At 44.5% G+C, this 22,442-nt stretch overlaps 1 protein-coding gene across 1 annotated transcript; it reads right to left on the bottom strand.

Annotated features, from left to right (window-relative positions):
• Positions 1 to 1,311: 1,311 nt before the first annotated feature.
• On the bottom strand, positions 1,312 to 16,414 carry LOC105917039 (nuclear factor 7, brain). The gene is made up of 2 exons (XM_036151734.1): positions 16,390 to 16,414; positions 1,312 to 2,985 (listed from the first exon to the last, which is right to left on the bottom strand). The coding sequence occupies exon 2, from the start codon at positions 2,966 to 2,968 to the stop codon at positions 1,592 to 1,594; it is 1,377 nt and encodes a 458-aa protein (XP_036007627.1). The 5' UTR covers positions 2,969 to 2,985; positions 16,390 to 16,414; the 3' UTR covers positions 1,312 to 1,591.
• Between the last annotated feature and the right edge of the window lie 6,028 nt (positions 16,415 to 22,442).

The following is a 22,442-nucleotide window of genomic DNA, read 5'->3' as shown; positions in this document are numbered from 1 at the left end:
GATCAGATTCACTCTGAACTCCTGGAAAAGCCTCTTTGCTGGCAGAATTATGGGTAAACCAGAGTTTTGACCCTAAAATCAAGACTCTGCTGACACACAATCCAGTATAAACCGTCTCCAACATTAACATCCCAGCTGTGTTAAAACCTGCAGAGCTATGAAGCAAAGATCCTCAGACAGGAGTTCTGAACCAGCGGTGTTTGGGTCCAGGATGAGAGGAGTGTAGGAGACCATGTTCTCCATGTTGCTCCAGATGTTGAAGGCCAGGTTGCCCAGATGTTTGGCCTGGTCTATCAGAGCTCCTGAGGGCAATTTCTTCTTAATCTGTATTCTGGGCAGCACTTTCTTCCTGTGTGGTGTCAGTGGAAGTATATCAGGTATTCAGGTGACGAGCTGCACCTGCTGCTCACCTGCTGCTTCGTTGAGACTCTGCTGTAATCCATGCATTAGCGAGAAAAGACAGGCTAGCTTAAATATTTATAGCTTTCTTACCTCAGAAGACATTACGCCTCTAAACTAAGACCTGAAGCGTCACAGCTGTGCACGTGCACAACACTGCTGTCGTTACAACGTGTCACCAGAGGGGGCAGACGTCTGCAACAATCCTGGAACTTATGCAATGCTCCTTTAAATCGGCACCAACATTCAAAGCTTGACCGATGTTCACTTTCGCTTTGCTTCTGTTTAGTCTGCTAGAATCTGAGAAGCGTAACACCGAGGAGAAGCCATTTCTCAGCGCTGTCAGGGAGCTACTAGGATCTGCCAATGACTGAGCACCGTCTCACATGGCCCGTCAAAGTTTATGAAACAATTGTTTATATACTAATATATTTATTTTTCAGTAAAATTAATAATTTTACTCTACACTACTCCAGATGTTCTGTGGATGTATTATTATTTTTTTATTTATCAGAATTTTGACACAAATAAATTCTAGCTATGATCTTTAAGGCAGTGCAGGAGAGAAGAGGGAAGATTGTATGCTAGTGCTAGAGCTAATGCTAAGCTAATAGCCCCTGAACATGCATAAAAAAACAAGACAAAAACACGAAATTCTTGCAACAGCAGACATTTTTTTTTTTAATGTGCCAATGTCATAGCAATGAGAAATTACATGAAGCAGAAAGAATCAGCGGAAGCAAATCCTTGTAGCTCCAACCGGCAAACAGGAAGTGGTGATAAACACCCAGCTAGCACATCAAGCTAGCACACCCAGCTAACACATCCAGCTAGCGCACCCAGCTAGCACATCCAGCTAACACACCCAGCTAGCACATCCAGCTAACACACCCAGCTAGCACACCCAGCTAGCACATCCAGCTAACACACCCAGCTAGCGCATCCAGCTAACACATCCAGCTAGCAACTTCCTGGCCACTCTGTACACAACACGACCTCAGCACATAATTCTCCTCTGAGTTTAAACAATAATTTATCAATAGTAGTTTAATTTATCTGCCACCTGTTGTGTCTTCAGACAGTAAAATAATAAAATATTGTTTATTTTAAACTCTGCTTTCTTTTGAAACAACCGCTTTCTTTTGAGTCTCTGGGGAGGATTAGATGTTATTAATCCTTCATGAGGAATAATCTACTGCTTTATCACAGAGATTTGCATTGGTAGGAGGTTTACTTCACCGTCGGTGTAAAAGTATGGAAACATCTTTTCAGTGAAAGTCTGTCTGAAGCTGTGAATCTGTGCGTCGGTGTCCAGACCAGAGAATGAAAGCTTTCCTTTTTCCATGTCTAGTCTGACTCTGATCTTCTGGAGCTTCTTCTGGACCGGGAGGTTATGGGGAGCAGCTGGTGGTGACCATGTTCTGTATTTACCTTGGATGAACCATATGACCCATAACTTGGACCAGATGTCCCCCTTTCTCTTGACAGAATCTGCTAAAACACCAAGCATCCAGTGTTCGCTGTCTCCAACATCAACGTCCCAGCTGTGGGTCCCTGATTTAAAGCCCTCAGAACTCAGGACTGAAGACATTTTAGTAAATCGCTTTGGATTATCAGGAAGCTGCTGTTTGTCTCCTGCTCTCACACCGGTCAGATCATCGGTCAGGATGAGGTATGGATGAGCGGTGTTTGGGTCCAGGATGAGAGGAGTGTAGGAGACCATGTTCTCCATGTTGCTCCAGATGTTGAAGGCCAGGTTGCCCAGATGTTTGGCCTGGTCTATCAGAGCTCCTGAGGGCAGCTGTGGATCCTCCAGCAGGGGGCAGCGCTGGACTCTTTCCACTGCAGCCTTGTAGTTGTGCAGGAATGAGACGTCTTCAGCTCTCAGCTCCTCCTCTGTGGCTCTGACTGTGTCTGAAAGAGCTGCTATCTCTCTGCTCAGAGCCTCCATCTTCTCCTTCATCATCCCACTCTTCTGCTCCTCTTCCTCCCTCAGTGCAGCCAGCCTGGCCTCCTCTTCCTCTGCTAGAAACTGATGAAGCTTCTTAAACTGCTCCTTAATCAGCCTCTCTGTGTGTCGGGCCTGGACCTTCATGTGTTCTGCTGTCTGATCAAACTCCTCTAGAACTTTCTTCCTGAGCTCCAGGTTCTCCTTTAAAGGTTCCAGAGTTTCCTGAAGGTTCTTCTTGTGTTGCTGAGCAGCTTCATCGATGGGTCTGAATCTGTGCTTGGTGTGTTTCTCTGAATCTCTGCAGACGAGACACACTGGCTGCTGATGGTCCAGACAGAAGAGTTTGAGTTTCTCAGAGTGCAGACTGCAGAGATCCTCTGAAGCTCTCTGGTCTCTCTGCTGTAGGAAGGTCTCACACAGGTTCTTCAGAGCCAGGTTCCGGGGAGGATCATTAAAAGACATTTCCTTACAAACTGGACACTCTTGTGCTGCTTTCTCTCTCCACCACCTTCTCAGACACTCCTTACAGAAGCTGTGGCTACATGACAGAATAACCGGATCCTTAAAGACGTCCTGACAGACCGGACAGCAGAGATCCTCCTCTGATCTGGAAGCCATTTAGTCTCTGAGTGAAGCTGCAAACACAGCAGACAGATGGTGAAAGCAGGAAGTCAGTTTCAGACTTACAGAACGTTTAACTCTGTTTAGCTTTTGGAATTTCTTTAACCAACATCAGTTTTAGCGTCTCATTCCTTTTTGGCCGTGTTTGATCTCTTTGCTCTCTAACGAAGGTGTAACCTACCTGTAGATGTGTCTTCTCTCTGAATCTGATGAAGGACTAACCATTTGCTCAACTGTTTGATAATGTGGGCGGAGCTTGAGTAGATGTTTCAGGCTCCGCCCACATCATACGTAAGCAACATTTTCATTCAGAACAGGTGGAGAAATGTGCAACAGGTAAAAACAATGAAGAAAAGAAGAGAATCCTCATCACCAGCTTCTCCTGCCAGCATTTGTCTTCTCAGATACTGAGATAACAGAGGAATATTTTACACTCTTTAGATTTCACTTTTATCCAGGAATGGTAGAAAAAGCAGTGGGCTGACCTTACTGAGGCTGAATTTAATGGCAAACACACACAGGTTGACTGATTCTTTATCTTTTTCGTGAAGTTTTCCCCACACGGGAACTCTGAGGATGCAGTAAGGTTTTCCTCCCAGGAATCTTAAGGTCATGAGCTCTGTGTGTGTTCTCAGAACGTAGCTCATACTACTGTCATTTTGCTGGGATGGTGTCTGGCATACAAGTTAAAGCTTCACATGAATAATTCTGATAACTCACAAAACCCAAATTGATCAAAAACCATCATATATCAGGTTCTACAGTTAGGGTTGAAAAGCTTTGCAAAGAAACCATAAACTTAGAAATAAATGATTTAATTGATAAAGAATCCCATGAAGTCATCTCTACTGAAAACTACAGATAGGAGCTTTTAGGGGAATAGGGGATAAAATGAAATCCAATATAAAATAAGCCATTAAAAATGACTTAACTAGGACTAAGACTATGACTACATCACATGCTCGATGCGAGTCTGTAATTCTACAGGGGGGATAGTCTGCACTAGCATTTTATTAAGATAATGGGACCTTCTCCACAGCCTGATGCAATCCAGGGTCCAGCGGGCGGCCATGACAGCGCTTCTCCTGACCAGCGTCTCCGGTCTCTTCCTGTCCCGCTCAGGGCTGCATGCTCCCTCCTTAGCAGAGGTTTTCACGCACTGCAGGACCTCACAGGTGGCTTTTCACTGAGCATACATAGATTTCATGCCTTGGTCAGTTTTTGGTTTCAAATCTTCTAGATTCACCAACCATTTAAACTGAGTCACAGATGGATTCAGGTTCCTTTTCTTGATGCCTCCAAGGCGCCGTCCTCTTGAAGGAGACCCGGGACGGATCCAGAACTCGTCAACATTTTACTTTACAGGAACATTCATTTTAATGACCTCAGATCTGCAAGACGGGGAGTTTTTGTGTCTGGTTTGGACGTTTTCCCTGGATTGTCCTCAGCCAGCAGTAGAAAGTGACCTAATACCTGGAAGGCATCTAGCTGCAGTCTCTGGGATCTAAACTTCACATTTCTGAGAGTTTGTTCTCCAGCAGGTCTGCAGCTAAGAGGACGATGGTTTGGTAACGCAGGCAGGTCGCTGGTGATCCAGTGCTGGGATCACTGGGCTTTGGGTCAGTTTGCAGCAGCATGTGAGACGATATGTTTGCATTGTTTCACCAGCGGATTTGGTTGTTGAGCTTTGAAGGAACGTCTGGAGACACTTTGAGGATGTTTTTAGTTTTGCAGCAGGCGTTGGGTGAGCCGGTAAGGGAACCATTACCCAACACTGACTTGGCAGAACCTCACTTTAGAAGGTCAGAATTTGGCTGCTGGGACTCTCCAGACTCGCTGCATAAAGCAGTTTTTCTGTTTGATATTTAAGCCCTGGAGAAAGACGCAGGCTGTTTCTTCCTGTTCCATTTACTGGCGATCACATGGAGCGCTGCATCTTACAGCATCGCTGGTTGGCACGCTCACTCAGCCTCTGCAGGAAGCTCTGTGGTTTTGTTCAGGTTTCTGATAGACATCGGTCCGGTTTGCAGCAGAGAACATTTGCACGCTTACTTTTTCCTGAACAAGTTTTGCACCACAGATCTGCTTTTGCTCAAGTGCCACCAGTTACTCTGGGTTTGATTCCTTTGGTTAAATCTGGTTGTTTTAAAGACGTTTTATCATAGTGTGACAAGATCTGCTGACAGAGTCTAAAAATGTTGGATTTCACACCTCAGACCTTTAGATCTGTTTAGTCTGGACTTGTTCTATTCAGTCATTGTTGATGAAGATGTTCTAATTAAATGAGAAACACATCAGCAGTTTAGACAACAGAAGACGGGTCAGGAACGCGACTTGTTCTAAGATAAAGTGAGAAACACCATTATTGCCCCACGGGGGGGACATCTGGGTGTGAAAGTGGGAAAAACAGACAGAGACACTAAATCAGTAACAAGCTAATCTAAAGTTAGTTAAACGGATGACAGAACAGCGGATTTATATGAGACTGAACCTAATGTGGTTTTCCTGGAATGAACCTGGTCTCTTTCTCATTAAGTCCACTCCATCGCCACCTTCCTTCTTCTCTCCTCCTCGTTCAGAGTTTGATTTGATCTCTCTAACGTCTCATCACTCTGAGCGATGCCTCCGCAGCTCCTCACCTCAAAGTCATGAATCATTTATTCAGATGAGTGTGTGACAGACATGTCATTGGCCTCCTCTAATACTCCAGAACCAGAAAAAATGAACGTGGTGCTGTGAGGGGAATAAATTACTCTGCAGGTCCCTTTGGATCAGACGACCGGGCCGATGGTGGAAGCCTTCCAGGTTCTGTTTGGTATTCTGGTCTTCTGGATAATTTTTCAGGCTGTTCTTTACCGGTCGTTGATGTCAGCACCAGCATGAAATAACGTGAACGATTACTAGCCTACATATCTAGCAGGAAGCAGGAAGCAGCTTCTGTTTAGTACAGAAAACAGGAGAAGCTCTTCTACACAGAAGCTCCTAGAAATATCTAAACCTCTCTCCGTTCACCGAGATCTCTGGTTTTGAGTTTCTGTTCAGTTATAATCGGAGATTAATCAGGGCTCCATGTTCTAGCCCTCAACTAATGAGGTGCAAAATCTAAGAAATGGACCATGACGGAGAGACGGATTCAAGCTGCTGCTGTATCCTGGTCAGCTGATCTGAATAAGGAACCACAGAAAGTGGAAACTGAGTGGAATATGAAGTTTTCAGAAAATATCTAAAGAAATTATAGATAAGGTTTAATTCAATTTGATTACATTTTATTTATTTATTTATTAACACCACACATCATCAAGGTTCTTTCTAAAGTCAGACTCCATCAGATCCTCCAGGTTGGTGAGAAAGTTTCCTCTCTAAGGAAACCCAGCAGGTTGCATCAAGTCTCTCCAAGCAGCATTCACTCCTCCTGAAAGAGCGTAGAGCCACAGTGGACAGTCGTCTGCATTGTTGATGGCTTTGCAGCAATCCCTCATACTGAGCATGCATGAAGCGACAGTGGAGAGGAAAACTCCCCTTTAACAGGGAGGAGAACCTCCATCAGAACCAGAACCAGGCTCAGTGTGAACGCTCATCTGCCTCCACCCACTGGGGCTTAGAGAAGACAGAGCAGAGACACAGAAAGCACAGAAGCTCACATTGACCCAGGAGTACTTTCTATGTTAGAGAAGACAGAGCAGAGACACAGAAAGCACAGAAGCTCACATTGACCCAGGAGTACTTTCTATGGTAGATGGTAATAGAGGATGATCTGCCTCCCCTGATGATGTCACAGGTAACCGAACACCAGACAGGTGTACCTTCTATGAAGAGAAAAATGACAGAGAACAAAAAGTTAAAAGCTGAAATAACAACAAACAATGCAGATTGGAGAGCAGTAGGAGAACTCAGCAGAGAGAGAGAAATAGACCCTGATGTCCTCCAGCAGCCTAAGCCTATAGCAGCATAACTATAGAGGTAGCTCAGGGTAACATGAGCCACTCTGACTAGAAGCTTTGTCACAAAGGAAAGTTTTAAGATTAGTCTTAAAAGTAGACGGGGTGTCTGCCTCACGGACCAAAACTGGGAGTTGGTTCCACAGGAGAGGAGCCTGATAGCTAAAGGATCTGCCTCCCATTCTACTTTTAGAGACTCTAGGAACCACCAGCAGACCTGCAGTCTGAGAGCGAAGTGCTCTGTTAGGAACATACGGGGTAATCAGAGCTCTGATATATGATGGAGCTTGATTATTAAGGGCTTTATACGTTAGAAGAAGAATTTTAAATTCTATTCTTGATTTAACAGGAAGGCAATGAAGGGAAGCTAAAACAGGAGAAATATGATCCCTCTGGTTGATTTTCATCAGAACTCTTGCTGCAGCATTTTGGATCAGCTGAAGGCTTTGAACTGCATTTTGTGGACTTCCTGATAGTAAAGAATTACAATAGTCCAGCCTTGATCATTGTCCCACAAACCACAGACCTGTGAAAGCAGATGCTTCTATCTCTGACATTGAAAGATACCCACATAAACACAGGACTGAAAAACAAGAAAACATTGCAAAACTTCTGTCAGATCTCGAGCGTTTGAATTGTAGCTCCACAGCTAGAAACCAGCAGAGCATTCTAGAAGATCTCTGTGGGTATTATTTGATTTCCTGTCATACATCAGATAAGCTTTTGCTTTCGTTGTGTTGTGATCAGCTACATTTTGACCTACAGACACAAAGTGCTCCAGGGTTGAGGCGCTGAATCACAGAAGCTAGAAACTTTGAGCAACAGCAGGAGGAAAATTCAGAGATGCTCTTAAAAATAAATTAAAAAGTGAATTGAATGATCATTTAAAAGTGTTAGAAGGGAAACTTTAAGTTTTTTCCAGTAAACTTACGCAACACTGAAAACTGCTGCTTGACTGTAAAACTGCAGTTAATAAAAATGCAGCATCTAAAGAAGTTAAATGACCTGAAGGGACTGATGTTACACTGATTAGGATTAATTACATAATCCAATCCTTTTTTTACCCATCGCACCAATTTACAACTCATCTCATCGTCAGCCTCTCAACAATCTGTGGAATCTGATTGAATTTGACTTTGGAAAGTGCCTTGAGATGAATTGGCGCTATATAAATACAATTTAATTTATTTTAATTAAACAGAAAAATTACTAAAATAAATGTTGTAATCAGAATAATTTAATAACAATTGAATCACAGCACTTTGAATCATCTTGTTACTGAAAAGTGCTTTATGAATTGCCTTAATGCAGGGATTATTTGTCAACTTTGTGGATGGGATGACTAATAAGGTGATGGGCAACAACAGCCTGGCTTCCATCCTCTCCAAACTGTTAACACATCTTTATTTTCACGCTACGGTGACAGAGAATAAAACCTGCAGGTCTCTCCAGGACGTCAAACAGATCCCGACCAATCATAGCTTGTTTTAGACAAACAGTTAAGAACTGTTACATAAATCCACCAACATCAGAACCTCTGCAACAGGAGCGTGCTGTTCTGAAAACCACCAGCAGGGGGCGTGTCTCCTGCTCCATAGCAGTGAGAAACAGAAACATGGAGCTGAAAAGACTCATAATCACGATGACAGGCTTTAAGGAGACATGTCATCAAAGGACAAATGCAATGATCAGAATTTATTCTGAGAAGCAAAGAAACTCAGGCTGACATTTGCGAGATGATGGGCTGATAATGAAATCAGAAGCCTCCGTGCATTTAGATCATATCAGCGGCAGGCTTGTTGGAGATTCCTGCTGAGATGAACTGATGTAAACATAACAGGGAGCGTTCCTCCTCACACCTGAACACATGCAGCACATCATTTATTCTCCAGGCTGGGATGTTGATGCAGCATGATGAGAATCAGAAAACCACAGTTTATTTTTTAAGAAGCACTGTAAACAGCTTTCAGATTAATATGCAAACCCATGTGAGTGAAAAACAAACCCTTAATGGGAAACAAATCAGTTCAAATGGTCTCAGAAATGATGCCGCTCTGATTTCCTGCGCTGCAGTAAAGATGAATGATGGAGGCTGTAACGGGAAAATAAAATCAGAGTAAAGACTTCTGGGTTCACAAGGTTCAAATGAACATTCATTTCACTTTCATTGTGTGAATCAAGACAGAATAATGCAGGAAATGATGAAAATATGGCAGCAATAAGCAGGAGTCCATAGTTTGTGTCACCTGCAGCTCTTCAGGGCCTTCCCTCCCACAGTTATCCAAGTTACTGAGGTCTTCTATTCACAGCAGGAGGTCAGGCAGTCAACTTTTACTCACGGCTCCACAGAAAGAGTCCAAACGTTGGAGTGACTGAGCTTTTTCTGAGCCCGAAGCTCTGGAGTCACCTTCCTGCAGATCTTCCATCTATACCTGAATTTGGTCTTTTTAAATCACTGCCACCAAAGTTCACTGGTTGAGTTTCCAGCCAACCTAACAGGCTTGGTTTCTGTTCTCTAGGAGAACATCAGGGAGAACCTGCTAAAGTCACACAGAAAAACACTGGCTGGGATTCAAACCCAAGACCCACCTTTGACAACTGTGAAGCCCCACCCACCTGAGTGACAAAATTACCACCTAATGTTCACTGAGCTATAGGCAGGTTTAGTCTTGAAGAGTTAAAACAAACAGTAAAAGTTTAAAATCTGTCCTCCTCAGAGAGACAGTTAGCTAATGTAGTGAAAATAAACCAGGATTAAAGCATTTCTGTGGTTAGAGGAGAAGCTGCTGCTGAACAAGCTGGAGGCGACTGGGTGACATCGACATAGAGGCCGATGCAATAGTTGATCAGGAACTGATATAAGCACAAACGGCCTTCTCCAGGTCACCATGGTTTAAACATCTTAGTTAGAAAGCGTGGATGATACAAGCCAGACTGAACTACAGCAGAGATTTGTTTCAGGTTCTGTGGGTCGTTTGTAGGATCCACGTGCAGAGATGTTTTTAGAGCAGCATGAGGATCCAGCAGTGAGTAAAGAGAACCAGAGAGCTTATATACTGAGGGAAGAGTGGAGAAAATGACTGAGGCAGAGAAGCTGAGGGGAGGAGACTGTCATGAAAGGAGCAGAAAGCAGGGAAATAAACTTAAAACCTAAGCATGAAGGAATGAACTGATAAAGCAACATCTAATAAATAACCCCAACCCTCATCACTGAGCATGACAGAAAACTAAAGATTCAGGGTGAACAAGAAAACAGTGAGAACAGACACAAAATCATCCCAAAAACTCAAACATACAGGGATCCTAACACTTTCTATAGAGTCACAATAAAATTTAACAAGGAAGAAAATCAGAGAATCCAAAACACTTTCCAATGATATCTAAAAACATTAATTAAACTGACAAACAAAGTTCTGAAGATCCATTTCCCAAACTTCCAGCCTCGCCTGATTAATTTTGTACATCTCTGTTTCTGCAGGAATCTCGCTGCTCTGTGGGGCGTTTACATGCAAACAGTCCGCTCTGTGGGGAAAACATGCAGCGCTGGAATCTGAACACAGAATACGAGTCAGTTCTGATTACCAACCTAAAAGCAAACATTAACTGATGCTTCGTGTCTGAAACCGAGCTGATGGTTCTTCTCATTTCCTTAATTTATCTGCAGTATCATCTGCAGCTGCTCCACCGACTGTAAATGTGCTCATTGATTCTGAAACAGCATTCATTTTATAACTAAATGAGCTCATTTATGTAAATGAGAAATGTATCCAACTGAAGCAGAAAATGCAATGAATAAACAGGCAAACCAAATGTCATCTGATTCACTTTAAGCTGCAGGTCAGAGACGGAAAATAAAATAGTTTGTTTGCTGACAGACAGGCAGAGGAGAACAGATGAAAACATCTGCTTCCTTTTTGATCACATCTTATCCAGGGACGTTCATTCAAATCTGCTTTCTGCAGAGAATCCAAGGCCACGGCTGAAGAATGGCTTCTGCTGCTCTGGCCTCGCTGCAGACCTCGCCTGTCGCTCCAACAGGGAGAAAAACTTTCAGATCTCAAATGCTGTATTTCCTGGTTTCTCTCTTCTTCTGGTGCATTCCTGCCTGGCTTCTCCTCATCCAGGAGATCCTCTGAAACTTTAATGACACGCATGTGCATGTGTGTTGCAGAAGCTGCAGGGTGTTTGTTTGTCTCTGGAGGATAATTTGCAGACAACCTCATTAAGCACCATCCTGCTGCATGACAAGGCCCTGCAACAAGTAAACACAAGCTCCCAACCTAAAAGAGAAAAGACAATCTATTCGCTGAGCTTCCCTGCAGCTTCAGGAGAAAGCGGCTGAGCGGCACCGAGTCGTGGAGATGAGGATGGAGACAACATCACCACCACTAATAGCGCAGCATCAAAGGCAAATTAGCGCCGCTCTTATTCTGGACACGCCACACAGAGACTGCTGAGTTGACTACAAATGGGAAAAGTTCCTGTTATCAAGCTGACTCCCACTCTTTACTTAGAGATGAATGTTCTGACATAATTTTCATACAGTAAGTAAAATTATTTAACAATGTTCCCATGAACAGAACAAGCTGGTTTCACTTACATCAGTTTTTGTTTTTTTATTCCAAACGTTTCCTCAGAGACCAGAAGATGCTCCTTCTGTCACGTTCTCAGCGTTTCCTTCTTGATTTCTAAGAGTCTGGCTGCATTTCTCTCTCTCTTTACTTTTTGCTAGAAGGCTGCTACCGTTAAGGTTTGGTCATATTAGTTTATGTTTCTCTTGTTTTATGACGTTTAGTTCTTTTGGATGTTGGATTTATTTCTCTCAGTTCAGTTATTCATATTTTGTAGAGAGACTTGAGAAGACGTGCTGTCAGATGGTCCTGTATAAACAACATATAATCTATTCAAAGAAGATTATCTTTCCTTTAGTGTGTCTTAATTCAGCTTCCTCCATGTTAATTACTCTCCCTCCCTCAGCTTCCTGGCTTTATTTCTGCCTCAGCTGCTCCACATTTCCTCTGATCAGCTCCTTTGGTTCATTTGTCCTCTTCCACTCCTCTCTCAGTATTTATGCTTCTGTTTTCTCATTTTAAACTCTCGATTCTCCTGTTATAGTGGTTCCATTTGTCTTTGGTAAAATTTAACAGGAACGGCGCCTAAAGTCGGTATTAGGAGTCAGAACGTCGGTGCAGCAGGACGGTACCAGACTTCTGTATTCATGACGGCTGCTACTCACAGCAGCATTGAGTAAAATCCTCTGACTGTCTGCAGCAGCTCTCTGTTATTTATGTAACGTTCAGCTGTTTATCTGCACAGAAACCGCCTAGAACCGCGTTATTATCATTGATTTAACAACAGCGTCCATGTTTTTTCCTGCTGTCCGACAATAGAAACTGGAACGGAAGAAGGTAAAATTATGTAATCTGAGTTAGTTCTGACCTCCCAGGCTAAAGGAACGCACCATCAGTCTGTACCTTTCACTATCCTAACCACACCTTTGTCTCTGCCTGTGTATGACCAACCTGTAAGTCTTCTATTTTCCCCCATTATTAAAAACTTATTTTCCCTGGACTTCTCTGTAACACCTCCAGATTGTTACAGATGGTGAAGGGGGGGGGGGGGGGGAATCAGCAGGGGGTGATATGTTTAATGAAACAATCAAAGATGTCTCCAAATTAATCTGTCATACATGATGTTCTCAAACCTTTTAAGGGTCACATTCTCCGTCATAAATGTGTAATCCTAAACCAAAACTCTCGTTTTCCCTGCAGATCATCCTACATTTATGTTTGCTTTGATTTAGTAACACATGTTTGAAGTGTGGCTACAGACGCTGATCTGTATTATTTTATTGGTCAGAGCTGAACAAATCTAAATCATCTGATCAATGGCTGGAAAATCACTGAAAATCCTTAAAGAACCTCTGATGAAGATCCCTGCAGGAGAGCCATGATCACAGGAAGAGATTCAGATAAATAAAATAAGAGAATTCTCTGGATACTTTATAAATATGACAGAACTTATGGGTTTTGTTCTGCTACAGAAGAAGCTGATCTTTGGAGGTCACCACATGATGGCGCTGCTGCTCTTCACATCCTCTCTGCACTCCAACATTGTTGCAGATTTCAACAGGCAGATTCTGTCTGAGTTTTTCAGTGCATGAAGTCTGTTTTCATTTCCTGATCAGTGCAATCAGGGAATCTGGAGCCAACTGGAAGACTGGCGATGGACACGGAGCCTCTGTCCGTCAATCAATAAGCAGATTTGTTGCATCAGTCAGGGTCTGATTAAAGCTTCTGTGGACCAGAAGCCCTGATGAACTGCTACAGCCAAACTAATTGCTCTCCAGTGAAAGGCAGAACAAAGGCGACCAATCACAGTCTCTCTCATTAGCTGCGCTCGCAGCTTTTATTTCTGATGGCTTTTTGCTTCTTGACGAGTTCCAGCCGAGCAGCAACGGCACTATGCGCTGTAGCTGCTCCCAGAGTCCAGGGGGAAATTGAACCCAGAAGATTAGCTTGTGTGCTCTCAGCATCGGGATTAAACTGCGGGGCTGGAATGCACGGAAAAGCAAAAACAATTGAGGGAGTAAGAAATGAGATGTTTCAGAAAGTCTGATCCCAAATGGGTCGTTTGTGCTATCAGATCTGCAGGGAAAGCATGAAGAATGTGGAGATTAGTTTCCCCTGAAAGCACATGAGGAGGAAATCATGGAGCCGAAGATTCTGCTGCATCAGTCAAACAGCAAACACACCTGAGTCCAGATGCAGCCATTATTTTCCCATTACCCACAGCTGTGCACAGAAAGCATGCAGATCACGGGGGCAGAAAGTCCATTTACTCTGAAAAACATGAGTGCAGGTAGAGAGTTTAGTGGTGCAGGAACATGCATGAACATTCCCTCCAGTAGAAGCTGTCTGCATAAGCAGGCAGCTCCCTGCATCAGCTGTGAGGAGAGGAGCATCTCTTTCTGACAAAATAAACACAGGCTGCACTGCAAGACACCAGTTAGCTACAAAAAGATAAGGACCCCAAAGATCCTGCTGAGGAAACACCAGAGCCTCTCACCGTAAAAGAAGAAAACCTCTGGAACGGCCAGAACAATCAAGCTTACCTTGCATCCATGGGTCAATCCCCAGAAGAAGCAGGAGCTGAAGGAAGCATCAGAGATCACGGCCTGCACCTCCTGGTGTCTGTAAATGACGTTAAGCAGCTAAAGCATGCAGAGATAGGCCTGACTGCATGAACCCAATGAGATCCGCTGGATTTGATCCTTTTTGGTTTGGTGTTATTTTGTGTTTAGTGAGCTCTCTTTTTTCTGCATATCTGCCTTGTGTTAACCACGATTTGTGTGATTCATTTAAATTATCTCTATTTTCCTGAGTTATCCCTGCCCAGTTTTATCCCCTCCTAACTTCCACAACTCTTTCTTGTCCCAGTAATCAGTTCTTTTCAGTATTCATTCGTTATTCTCCATCATTTGCTGGATTCTTGTGTATCCTTCTCATGTCTTGCCTCCTGTCTCCCTTTTGCTTCCTCCTAAAGTTGAGGACAGAAGAAGATGTTGCAAACATGGACCTCTGGGCACATAGTGTGGCAGTTTTTACAGCTGAAACGTCTTCACCATGTTTCACATCTAAAGGGTTTGATTTTTAAAGTTTTACGCTGAACATCAGAAGGGGGCTGAGAGAAAATGGGTTTTTAATTCCCTTCGAACATTAGAGGGAATTGTAGCTGCTGGCTTGTCTCAAACCCACAAATAAGCAGGTTTAATGAGCTCATGATGCAGAGGCTTGGATATGTTGCTATCAGAGCTGCAGCAGCAAGCAGACGCAGATAAGACGAGGCTTCATTTGGAGAAAGAAGCAGAAATAAAAGCTAAAATGGTCCTAAAGCTGCTGCTGCAGGAAGGAAGATGGTCCCTGCAGCCTCATCAGGCAGCTGCTGCAGCCGATGCAAACACCGAGACATCTGAAAAGATCCTGACCGTGTGATCCGGGTCAAATCCTCCATGTTGGAGAAAGGATTCAATGATTCCTTGTTCCAAGACACAGATGATGGAGCGCGTCCTTCAGCTGCTCCTGGGCGTCGCCACAGCAGGTTGTTGCTACCTGAAGGAAGCCTCGCCGTTTCACAGCCCACGTCCTTCCTGATGAAACCAGGATTCAGACCCAGGTCTCCGTATCACAGGAGGATTTATGCTGCTGCACCACAGAGCAGCTCATCCATTAACACACGGAGGATCCTCCCGTTGTTTCACTTCTAACGAGTTTAAGCTGCCATGCTGACGCCAGCTGACATGGATCCTCACATTCTGCAGAAGCTCTCTGTTTTCCAGACGGTTCATGATCGGTCCGCTCACCTCCACCTGCTCCACAGGAGGCTGAGAGCCTCTCTGAGCTCCAGGTGCCACAGAGCAACAAAGGAAGCAGCAGCAGCAGAAAGTCTCTCCAGCCTGTCCGGTTCAGTGAAGACGAGAATCCTTCAGAAGGTCTCCTCTGCCTTTACCTCCGTTTAACATCCAGCTGAGATTTAAGACATCTTTCCTCAAGCTTCTGTAGAAATAACCTGCCTGTCCTCCACCTGGATGTGTCTGAAATAATGAAAACGGAACAAAGTTCCCTCAGAAACCAGAGTTTTAGATGCATTAATTTAACCACCTGTATGTACTGAGGGGATTTCTGCTGCTTACAGTTTTTTACTGGTTACATAATCACTAAAAACTAAAGAATCACATAATTATCAACATGTTACCCTCAACATGTATAGTATTTACTATAATTCACGTTATTCTGATTTCTCTTTGTCTTCTTTTACTTTCCACAACCTTCACCCAGCACTGGTAGTCCAGTATTTCTGTTGTTTTGTTGGGATTGTTGACAGATTTTGGTTCTAAAGAGAAATAAATGATTTTATCAACAGTCTGCAGCGTTGATGCTGTGTTTGGTGAATTCACCATGTTGCATATTTTCACTTTCTCTGCGCTAACAGTAATCTAATCACTGAGGTAGAATTGTTAAAGACCGCCGTCTGGTTCAAGCAGAGTTAAACCTTAAATAAGTGTTTCATATGGTGACATCATTTGGTTTCATTTTGCACAGGATCTGCATTTGTGTGGTTTAGCTTTTAGAAAAGTCGAGCCCTGTTTTAAAAATCATTCTCAAGTATTCCCAAAAAAACAACGTAATATCACTTTAAATTTTTAGTGTTGTCATTATCTTTGGGTTCTGTTTAAATCATTTCCCTGTTTCCCAGAAACGACGATAAAAAATGCAGATGCAGTTTCCAGTTTTGATGTTTTAATCCGATGTGCTGATTAAGAGTCTTTCACATCTTTGTGCCCAGTGGGCCTTTGTTGCGTAATCCTCCCCAGCTTCTGCCATCGCCACCGCTCTGTGTGTGTGTGTGTGTGTGTGTGTGTGTGTGTGTGTGTGTGTGTGTGTGTGTGTGTGTGTGTGTGTGTGTGTGTGTTTGTTTGACCGTCCTGCTGAGCCCCGTCTCCCTGCCGCTGCACGACGCGTGGTCGAGGTCCAGGTGAACAAACAGGTGAACAAACAGGTGAACAAACGGCAGCAGAGCGTCTGGTTCTGACTCCAGGACCATCAGGCTCTTCTGCTCCTCCTAACATCACAAACGTTGCAGGATCATTTCTCCACTTTCTTTCTAAACCTGGAAATAATCCTCAGAGGTTGGTCTGAAAACAACAGGATCAGCAGCAGGTCAGGTCAGGGCTGCATCTCCTTCACAGCAGCCCAGCAGAACCAGAACTGGCTCCCAGGTATGATAATTATTTCACCTAAGGTGTGACTCCCTGTCTCAGGTGTGCAGCCACCACAACGGTCGGTCCTCCTGTGTCCCAGATTTGATCTTAAAAAGTTTTCAGACTCTTTTGTTTCCTTTCACTTTCACATCAAACTGCATGAAACCAAAACAGGATTTATTTCCAGGCAGGTTTGCCGGCGCCTGACTCGATGCTCCTTTCTCTTTTCGCTCCATTTCCTCCAGCAAACATCAGGAGCTCTGATCCGTCCCACCGGGCCCCGGTCCCAGTGCCGGGTCCATTTTAGTCGGGTCTGGGACCAGAGCAGTGCTGGAAAAGGTCAGCATCAGGATGTGAGTCCATGATGTGGAGCCTACAGCTCCCTGAAAAGCCTCCAGAGGTCTTGGTTTCATCTTCTCCTCCGTAGAGCAGGAACCGCGTCATTCTCTTTCCAAAGATTTTCTCCCATCGAGCCGGCGAGTTGCTGCTCCTCTGAGGCCCAGCATGGATCCGTGTTTGGAGCAGATTGGGATTAAAACGTTTTCTCAGGATGATCTCTGTTCCAGACAAAGAGAACCAGGTTTAGATGTTCTGACTGCATGTTCTGCCTCTAATCGCTGCCTTGGCTACTGCTCAGTGATGGTCAGCAGGGACTTCCTGGATACTTTGCCCAGATAAGTACTTCCCTCCTCCCGTCTCCCTTTGAGCTTCCTGATGCCGTCTGCCTCCACACTTCTTCAGAGATGTGATCACTCACTTGATTGACTGTGTGTTTTCTTTTCCTTCCACTGGGATTTGCAGCAAATAGAGCTCATAATTGACTAAGTCGTTCTTGGAAAATAAGCTCAGTTAATATTTAAGTGCCTGTGGTCTCTGAGTGGAGCTGAGTGGGTGGATGCAGCAGTTAGCGTGGCACTCTGAGCTCCACAGTGATTTGTGGGTCCCACATGTGTTCCTGCACTTTAGCAGAGACGCAGCCCGCTACAAGTGCTTTCCAAACTGGATTAAAGTCCAGCGGCGGCAGACGAGCCGGAGAGTCAACAGGCTGAACCATTAGCAGGAGCCTAGCAGCTGTTCCTGCAATGTTTTCTGGTGGAGAAACGCTGCAGTTCCACATTTAAGAAGAAAAACTACCATCCAGAGGTGAGACCTGCTGGGAGCCAATAGGAGTGAAGGCGTCTCTCTGCATCCTGGCTCTGATTGGACGGAAAACAGGAAATGCTCTAGCAGTGGGAGACACACAGGCTGCATCTGAATCGTTCTAATAACAGCTCCTAGCTCTTGCTCCTTGACCTTTCCTGGGTCAAAAAACTATTTTACACTGCAGCTTTTTTCAGTGAAAGAAGTTTCAGAGTCTAAGTTCTTTCAATGCAAGCTGGTACTGTTCTTGTGTCGAGGGTTTTCATTTCCAATAGTTTTTTCCACAACTATATTTCAATCTGAAAAACTCACAGAGAAAGAAATGGCAATTAGAAGGATTTTATTGACACGATAATTTAAGTCTTTGGCGCTTAGATCTCGGCAGGAACATTAATGCTGAATTATACTTTAATATGCATAAGTAGATGTATGAGAACAGGTATGTTCCCCCCAGGTCTGAAACTGGTGGTGGAGTGGAGATAGAAGAAGTTTGTTCAGTCCATATGGTGATCTGTTTAAGATAGATGTCCAACTTGATAAACACCGGTTTGCATGAACTGTCCATGATGAGCAAGCTTGAAGCGACTGTGGAGAGGAAAAACTCCCCTTTGGGAAGAAACCTCTGGCAGAACCGGGCCCAACATGGTGGTCTTCTGCCGGACCAGTAACAGGCGATAGGGAGTGATGAAGACTGAAGGGAGAAAACACTCTGATGATTGAGGATGGAGGAACGTCTTGGAAGCTAGATGAACTCGGCTATGATGGTGGAGAAGGGGTTGGGGGCGGGTTGAATCGGACATCTGATTTGAAATCCGACATGATGCAATGCTGTTTGCGCTTGCTGGTTAGCAGGCTGAGACGTGGATTTGAAGTTGCTTTTAAGATGAGCACAGGATGCTGATTGGCTTCATGGATGTGCGGTTCGTAGCTGATTGGCTCACATCAGAGGCGGATCGGACTCTGATTGAATGGAGGCAGGCGATGAGTTTCTTCAATTGAACTTCCGCTTTAGCTTCATTTTATTTTTCAGTTTTTTAACAATGCAAAGTCTCTTGTTTGATGTCGATGTTAGCCGGTTGGCTCCATAATTGTGGAAACGCCTGAAAAATTTATCAAAATTATAAGTGGATCAGGTAAAGTCCAACTTTCCGTTTAAACTATGATTAATGGTTCTGATGGAAAGGATGGCAGAACTACTGAGGTCAAAACAGAACCGGCTCCATCACCAGTTCCCACTGAAGTCTATGGGGAGATGCTGTTGTTATGAAGCACAACCAGAACTCCCGCCGCACCATTTGGAATCTATTGTTTTTGATTGATATTAACATTTTCATCACGCCATGATCATTTCTAAAAAACATCTGGGCCAGAACCAGAACTCACGCTGACAGCAACCGTCGTTTTCAGAGGAGTAAAATATTAAAGTTCATCCAGAAACTTCACCAAGCACATGTCTCTTTAAAGATAAACTACAAAAAATATACCATAAACCTGGTTTATATTGTGGTGGACATGAATTTAATTCCAATACATTTAAATTTATGCAGCCACCTCAACATCAACAAGGAGAGAGAATCATTTCCACTCAAAATTAGACAAATCATGCAAAAAGTTTGCTCTTTAAAATGTTTAAATTCCCTTTTGGGTAAAATGTGTAGTTTTGGCACATCACTCAGATACTTCCTACGGTTTTTCCTCTCCACAGGATGAAGGATTAGATGGTTTGGACCTGGAACCTTCCCAGGTGATGGGCAGCAGCAGGTCATTGCTGATGTCCTTACCGTCCCGGCATCGTACTCGCAACCGTATGCTCCAGACCAGCAAAGCGCCTGCAGGGCTGAGTTTGGTCCATCTGCTGAAAGCAGCCAGTAGCTCTCTGTCTTAAGTTAGCTTTACATCACAATGTTCCTCCTTTCTGACTTTGTTTGCTGATTAACGGCGGTGAGGATCCTCTGTTGTTTTATACACTTCAGGTTAATGATGATAATCGTCTTTATTTGTCATTGTGACATAAATGTTAATGAAATCCATCCTCAGCATCTAACCTGGCCCCCAGGGAGCATTCTGGGGTGAAGGGCCTTGCTCAGGGGCCACAGCAGCAGTCGGGGGGACTAACCTCTCCAGGACAAATGTTACATTTTATTTTTAAATTTAGAACCAGGTGAAGATCTTAAAATGTCCCTGTTTGTGAGACTAAAACCTTTCCTGTTAGCTAGTTTTGGGTTATTCAGCAGGAACCGGTAAATCATGCAGATTATTTATTGTGGAAACCTCTAAATTCACACAGCAGCACCATCCCTGGAACCAAAAGGAGCATCTGTGTTGTGAGCCAGTAATTTACAGCTAAAGGTCCTCCAGTGAGTAAAGAGCAGTGTTCTTGTCAGATGTGCTCAGATTATACTTATTAAGAACATAAACTTGGATTGTCACAAACAAGATGACCTTTCACTGAGTGATTTAAGCACATGAAGACGTTGCTGTCGGACTTTTGTCTGCAGGCAGACGGGGGCCCCCGGAGGCGTTGCTGTTGCATGTTGACTGGCAGAGCAGCCGTGGTGTGAGGACGTGTAATGAAACCTGGCATCACGCTGAAACCTCCCTGATTCCTCTGCAGCAGCCTCTTTGATGCACATCATGAAGGTCAGGCGGTCAGAGGAGGAGGGCTTCAGATCTTTTTGTTGGAGCACTTCAGATTCATAATCAGTCAATTCCCTGCCGTGTGGTTCTCAGGTCCGAGCTCATCGTATTCCCAAGCAGGCAGCAGGATGAAGGAGAGGACAGGTGAGGATGAACAGCAGGAAGCTCCATGTTTGCTGCTGTGAGACGCTGCCAGCAGATCTAAAGCTTCTCAGGATCAGACCCAATCAGTCTCTGCTGCAGGGTTTACACGCAGGACAGCCCATTCCTGAAAGGAAGTCAGAAAATTGCCTGTGTGATGCTGAAATCCAGCGCCGACAGCTCTGCTGCAGAGGGATCCCTCTGATCCAAACCAGGAGGCGTCTGACTGGGGAAGCTGCTAACAGAAGCCGCTCCTCGTCTGGAGCAGGAATCTGCAGCGGCTGTCAGGAATAAAAGGCGGATAACGTGCAGCGTGGCATAGATCCAGGTGAGAACAGGAGTCCAGGTGAAGCAGGGACCCCAGCAGGTTGAGATGTTTGCTGCTGTCCTGCAGGAGGTTGAGCTGGACGACTGGCAGTAGGACTGAGTTCAGATTAAAGTCAGGGTCACCTGTAGCTGTAATAACCGCTCTGTTCACGTCCCACGCTGTAGATCAGGCTGCAGCAGCGTTTAAGTTATTTCTGTATTATGAACCGTATTGGAGGCGGATCAGTTTCCTCTCTCAGCCTCATCCTCTCTGTTCACAGGAAAACAGCAGAAACATGCTTTCCTTCTCACATCCAGCCAAAACATCACATCTAAACACCGGAATGCTATAAAGCTGACAACTCCAGGTTGACATGAAGCAAATGAAATAAAATGAAGCTGCATTTAGAGATGAAAGCCTGAATATCTGGAGGGTGGATGTAATAAATCATCTCCAGAGGTGAGTATCCTCCATTTCTGCTAAACTATTCATGAACATGATGGCATCCCCAGATTATCACAGAGATAAAAACCTTTGGGCCGTTTCAGGGTCTGACTGATGCTGGAGGAGGTCCGTGGATGACGGCACATCAAGAGCTCTCAGGACCCGAGCAGACGGAGCAAAGCTCGGCGCCGCCGTCACTATAAGAGCGCCGTGGCGATGTTTCAGCTTATCAGCAGCTCACCGTGATGCAGCTGCCCCCGTCTCGCTGCTTCCTCTGTGTTTTCACTGCTCTGCTGTTTCTGAGCCGGTCCTGGCTCCTTTCTGGCTCTGTGGGACCAACAGTGCAGTGAAATGTTAGGAATGGCATCAGTTCAGAAAGAGAAAGTCACTTCAGGCCTCAAAATGTGTCTGATACATTTAAATAAAGCCGTTTACGTTCTTTGCCCCCAGAGTAGTTTAAAGGTGAGTAGAACGGTTCTGCAGGCTCTAGTCCTGACGCAGGTGAGTCACATTAGCCAGATTTAATGACTGCTTGTTGTAAAGTTGCTGCTCTGGGCCTCTGGATGCTGGAGCGTCCAGGCCTGAGGCCTGAGGCCGTCTCCTGAGTGGACTTTTTAAAATGTCATCTTTAGCCGGCTCTTTAATTACACCAAAGGCTGCTGGATGGAGCCGAGCTCTTCCTGGGGGAGAATGAATCTACCTGCCAGGTGGAGATCTGAGGAGTAGAGCTGACTGAAAATCATTTTAACCAAGACTCTACAGTTTGGTTAAAATGATAATTAAACAGCAACATGTCCTTCTGTGTTGTGCCACTGAACCAATATTCATAAAAAGCCTGGGCTTCTCCATGTTTAGGGTAGAAACACAGATTTTCTGCTTGATTAAACAAATAGTGAAAGTGGCACTAAATTAGGTGACCTAACAGAAACCTTTCTAAGGCGAGTCCCTCAGAGACGTTCTCTGCTCCTCTTATCACCCACTCTATGGTCCATCTGAGCTCCCAGCGTCTGGAAGGAGGTCCAGATCACCTAGAGGAGGACCAGCAGGTGGATTATTTCTCAGGACCTCGTTCAGAATGTGATCAGGTCTGATTATCATTCTGCT

The sequence above is a fragment of the Fundulus heteroclitus genome, chromosome 20 (assembly GCF_011125445.2).
Source record: "Fundulus heteroclitus isolate FHET01 chromosome 20, MU-UCD_Fhet_4.1, whole genome shotgun sequence".
NCBI classification, from domain to species: domain Eukaryota; kingdom Metazoa; phylum Chordata; class Actinopteri; order Cyprinodontiformes; family Fundulidae; genus Fundulus; species Fundulus heteroclitus.
This window is presented reverse-complemented; position numbering and strand designations above follow the sequence as displayed.

Excerpts from the sequence above, each read along its gene's own strand:
- LOC105917039 (XM_036151734.1), bottom strand. The coding sequence starts at position 2,968 with ATGGCTTCCAGATCAGAGGAGGATCTCTGCTGTCCGGTCTGTCAGGAC.